The 5,556-nt window shown below is 49.1% G+C and overlaps 1 protein-coding gene across 1 annotated transcript; it reads left to right on the forward strand.

Annotated features, from left to right (window-relative positions):
* Positions 1 to 4,155: 4,155 nt before the first annotated feature.
* LOC102961470 (60S ribosomal protein L12-like) lies at positions 4,156 to 4,778 on the forward strand (the record flags this gene model as incomplete). The annotated part of the gene is given in 1 exon segment (XM_042976106.1): positions 4,156 to 4,778. A coding segment is annotated over 1 exon segment (555 nt), but the record flags the coding sequence as incomplete, so codon positions are not given.
* Positions 4,779 to 5,556: the final 778 nt, after the last annotated feature.

Raw genomic sequence — 5,556 nt, forward strand, 5'->3', positions numbered from 1 at the left:
TGACCACACGAAGACAGCAGAGCAGAGCATTCATAAACACGCAATTTAAAGTCAGAGAGATGTGAGTTCAAGTCTGAACTCTGCCACTTACTAGCTCTAGGACCTTGAGCAAGTCTGATCTCCGTCTGAGTTTGTTTCTTTACTGCCAGATGGGAATAATAATTGTGCCTATTTTATTGTCTATTTATGACAATTAAATGAGATAATGAATATGCCTGATGTATGTTAAGTCCCCAATAAATGGTAACTAATATTACATTTATATCCTGTAAAGCTCATTCACATGTGTGCTGAGCCTGTTTGGACTGCTATGAAAAATGCCCATTGACTGAGTGGCTTCTAAGCAACAGAAATTTATTTCTTATAGTTCTAGATGCTGGTAGATCCAAGATTAAAGCACTGGCACATTCAGTGTCTGGTGAGAGCCCACATCCTGGCTCATAGACAGCTGTCTTCTCACTGTGTCCTCACATGGTAGAGGGGGTCAGGGGGGATCTACGGGGTCTCTTTTTTTTTTTTTTTAACGTTTATTTATTTTTGAGACAGAGAGAGAGACACAGCATGAACGGGGGAGGGGCAGAGAGAGGGAGACACAGAATCGGAAGCAAGCTCCAGGCTCTGAGCCATCAGCCCAGAGCCCGACGCGGGGCTCGAACTCGCGGACTGCGAGATCGTGACCTGAGCTGAAGTCGGACGTTTAACCGACTGAGCCACCCAGGCGCCCCCTACGGGGTCTCTTTTATCAGGGCACTAATCCTATTCATGAGGGCTCTACCCTCATGACCTACTACCTCCCAAAGGACCCATTTCCTAATACCTTCACGTTGGGGGCTAGGATTTAACATACGAATTTCAGCAGGAGACATTCAGTCAAGAGCATGTGTGTAAAAATTACTCTCAGATTTCCTTTCTACTTCCTTTCTGCCCCTTTCTGTAGAGAACCTCACGACGCTGAAGCCAGAGATCAAACCTGATGAGCTCAGCAGGTAGTTGAGAGGAGAGCTGGACCTACGGATGAGAAGTGTCGGGGGCTGTGGGAAGCAGTCTGCTTGGCCCAGAAGGGGGATGGGTGTGACTGGGACCATGGCTCTGGAGGTCGGGGCAGAGGAGAGAGGCTCAAAATGGAGGCAGGAGGTGGGTTTTGGGGAAGTGGGAGCCCAGAGGTGGAAGAGCTCCTGTAGGAGTAGGGAGGCCCCAGGACAATTCTGTGGATGGTCACCAAAGCTGGCCGAGGCGGGTGGAGCGTCCTCATTTCTCTGGTTTGCTTCCCTCAGTTTGGGCACAGCAGCCACAGTCATTTCTGGCTCCGTTGGTGTGGTGGCTCTCATCTTGCTCCTGGTGGGTCTCTTGTCCATGACCCTGAAGAAATGGAGACATGAGAGTGAGTTGGGCAAGCTGGCCCTGGACCCGAGAATGAAGAGATGGGGAAAACTGGGGGTGGAGAGGAGGGTGGCTTTCCTGTGGGGCAGCCTCAGGGACGGGAGGAGTGGGTGAGCTATGGTGTCTGTTCTCCAGAGCCGCCAGACGCTGTGCATAGAGCGACAGATTTATTTATGGTACAAATTATTTATGCTGAAAGCCATATATATGTATAGTTTATATGCAGCAACTAAAAGAAATATTAATGCTACACAATCTCAGCTAAATAATAACTCAAGTTATAAAGTGCGCCAGTGGGGCTCACTCTCCCATCTCATCTTGGGCATCTAGCTTCCTCTAAGGGGCTCAATGGGTTCAATACAGTGAATTTTGCATTTCAAAAGTTTAAGCCTAAGGCCAGTAATCAACCAAGTGAAGAAGGTTACTATGCCCACTCAAGCTGACTCTGAATCTATTAATTTTTCTAGGGCTATTTAAGAAACAACTGAGGCACCAGACCAACTTTCTCCATAAAACTTCGGTAAGGAAATAGTCATTGTACCTAAAGGAACTTCCAGTCCCTTCTGCCATGATTTGATGCTGTTTCCGAAGTAGACCCCATATCAGAGGTGATGGGGATGAGGCAGAGAACAGCCCTAAAAGAAATGTTTTTTTAAGATCGAGGGAAATCCAAGTCTTGCACAAGAACCCAGTATTTCATTGCTATCCTACAGGGGGCCCAGTAGCTGGTATTATCTATGGACGTCTCTAGTGCTTAGTTATCTGTCTGTAACTGGGGTCCTGTCTCTGAAGGAGTTTTCCTGCCACGCTGATGCCATATATTCCAATGTGATCAACCTGACTCCCTGGAAAGAGGATGACTTCGCTGTCTATGCCAACGTGCCCCCTTTCGATCGGCCCAGGAAGACATCACCAGACCAAGTGGAATATGCCTCCATTGTATTCCACTGATGGGAAGCCAATGAGATGCCTCAGGCTGAGAGTCAAACCTATGCCCCAGCTGGTGTGTGTGTGTGTGTGTGTGTGTGTGTGTGTGTCTAGTTAGAAAAATGCATTAAAACATTCTAATGACGGTAAATGGCTGCGTATTCTTCTAATTGATTGGAAAGAAAGTGCAGTTCTAATGGAAAGGAGTGGCATATGAGAGACAGGACATGTCGGTCTGAGCCACCCCAGCCCCAGAAGCTGGTTCCTGAGACAGATCGGCCCACAAAGAAGTCCTTTCTAGTTCTCACCCCTCCCGAGGCTAGGTGAGGAGGAGGGTTCATGCTATTCAGGGCTCTGCTTCTCGGTTGTGTCTCTCCTATTCTGCCTTATCAAGAATTAGAACCCTGCCCCTGACGCGTGAAGAGCTGCTGACCTTGTACGTCTGCCTGACGGAACTGCTGGGCAATATAGCAAGTGGGGGGCGGTGGTGGGAGGGGCAGCAGGGACACGTGAGGCGCTTCTGACTGAGGGAGCAAGACCTGGTGAGCGCCCGCAGGCACGGAGGGCCACCCGGGGAAGGAGCGCCTAGCCAAAGTGGGCTACCTATCGCCACTAACCAGGGACCGCTCTTGTGGGAACTTTGGAAGATGTCTGGAATCACAACGGAGTCACCCCTTCTTTTCTTTATTTAAAAACGTGTGTTAAACATCACCATGTTCTAGACTCTGGGAATACAGCCGTGAACCCAAGGGACAAAACCTCACCCCCATAGAGCTTACCTTCTCCAAGGGGGAAACAGTCAACGGACAGACAGGCAAATACACAGACAGGCAGGTGATGGCATGTGCTACGGAGCAAAATAAAGCAAATCAGGGAATGTAGGGAAGAACAAGCGGGGGCGGGGTGCTGTTTTGCATCGGACGGTCAGGGAAGGCCTCCCCGTCACTCGCCCTAAATGCAGAGGGGGTAAATAGGGAAGAGCATTCTGGGCAGAAGGAAGAGCAAATGCAAAGGCCCTGAGGTGGAAGTATGCCTTGCATGGTCAAAGAGGAGCGAGGCGGTGCGTGTGTCTGGAGGGGAAGGGAAGTGACGTGAGGAGATGAGGGGTGTGTAACAAATCAGCACCTGGGTTTGGGAATCAGGTGTCCAAGGTAGCACTTGCCACAGCATGTTCCATGGAGTGTTAGGTTCATAACAGCAGCCTGGTTTGGGGCGGGGGGATTGTGCCTCTGGCTGCACCACTCTACACTCTGTTGCTCTTCTCTATTAATCTCCAGCGTTCTCCTCACTTACAGGGGACCCCAGAACCTCAGGCCTTGTCTTCACTCCACCCTAACCTTGTCATCACCCAAGACAATGTCAGTGGTCAGGTAGCCAGTTCCCCAGCTGTGTCCTAGTTAGGGGAGACATTAATGGATGTAGGGATGGAGAGATTAAATGGATCTGTGACCAAATGAGTTTGGCTAATGATGAATAAGCAAAGAACAATGGAGAAAAAGAAATTTTCCCTTAAGACCAAAGCTGATGGAAGCCACTGCTCGTCTTCTAAGGAGGCTGGCTGGGCTCATGTCAATAACATCATACTCTATGGCTCCATTGCATTCATAGGGACTGAGGAGAGGAAGAGAAGGAAGCACTAACGTTTCCAACCCTCTGCCACCTTTTCTGTGTCAATCAAGGGCAAGTCCAGGAGTAGACAGCCCTTTGTGTTAGCAGAGATGTATGGTTATCCCGTGCCCTGGTTTGCCAGGGAGTTTCCCCCCTGCACACCTGTTGTCCCAGCGACGTTATTATGAGACTGCCTTTCACTCGAAAGTGTCATAGTTTGGCTTTTGACTCTTGGCTCGGAGGAGGCAAAAGTTCAACTGTCTTCGGTCACCCCAAATCCGGGTCCATCTGACACCAGCCCCCTCCACCAGGCCGCCTAAGTTTGACCCCAAGGAAATCAAAGTCCTATACCTGAGGTGCACCGGTGCCAACGTCGGTGCCACATCTGCCCTGGCCCCGAAGATCGGCCCACGGGGTCTGTCTCCAAAAAAGGTTGCCAAGGCAACTGATGATCGGAAGGGTCTGAGGATTACATTGAAACTGACCGTTCAGAACCGACAGGCCCCGGTTAAAGTGGCACCTTCTGCCTCTGCCCTGGTTATCAAAGCCCTCAAGGAACCCCTGAGAGACAGAAAGAAGCAGAAAAACATTGAGCACAGTGGATATATCACCTTTGATGAGATTGTCAACATTGCCTGATAGAGGCAGCACCGATCGTTAGCCAGAGAACTCTCTGGAACCATTAAAGAGATCCTGGGGACTGCCCAATCTGTGGGCTGCAGCGTTGATGGCCGCCACCCTCATGACATCATAGATGACCTCAATAGTGGTTCAGCGGAATGTCCAGCTGGTTAAGAATTACAAAGGAAACTGTTTCAATAAAGGATCGTTTGACAATAAAAAATAAAAGTGTCATAATTTGCATGGTAAAGTGTGTGGTCATCCATTAACAAGACTTTGAGGGTGCAAAGGTAGGTCTCAGGCCAAGTAAGGAGGGGAAAGTGAGGATGCCTTATACAATAAAATGAGAAGGAGTTGGGTGGGGGTGGAGGAGGCTGTGTTGGGGGATAACAAGGAAAATTTTGAGGGGAAGAGGGGCTAAAATCACATAAAAGATTTTTACCGGCGCAAACCTCAGTAAAGCCTGCTTAATACAGCAGTGCCCAATGTGGGTATTTTGGGGAAGGAGAAAGGGGACTGAAATCCACATCTTGGTCAGCATAGAGCGCGAATAAGAAGGAAGTGGTCAAAGGTGCTATATGAATGAGTTGGACAATTCGGGGAGGGGCTGAATTCAGCTGGAAGTGAGTACAGGAACACAAACCCTCTGGAAATTCTCGGAAATCTCAGGGAGGGCCCCAGAGTTTCCAACAGCTAGAATAGTGAGCCAATGGTATTTAAATCTTAATGGATAGACTGACCTCCACATAAATCTGAGATGTAAAATTTAAACAGGTCTCTTTATGGCAAGACTTCTCGGAGCCTCCAATATGTAATGTGCTTGGTGAAGAGCTATGTGGTATCCTTTAAACCCTTCATATCCCCAAGGAGCATCCCATAGGGCAGGAATTATTTCTTGTAACACCTTGTGGGAAGAGCTGGAATAAGGGGGCAACTGCCTAGGTGTCACACTGTCACAGAAGGTCCCCGGGGACCAGGCTAGCTCTGCTTCTGCCCAGGGAGAGTGCAGAGTAGCCTTTA

This window comes from Panthera tigris, chromosome F3, assembly GCF_018350195.1.
Source record: "Panthera tigris isolate Pti1 chromosome F3, P.tigris_Pti1_mat1.1, whole genome shotgun sequence".
Classification (NCBI taxonomy): Eukaryota; Metazoa; Chordata; class Mammalia; order Carnivora; family Felidae; genus Panthera; species Panthera tigris.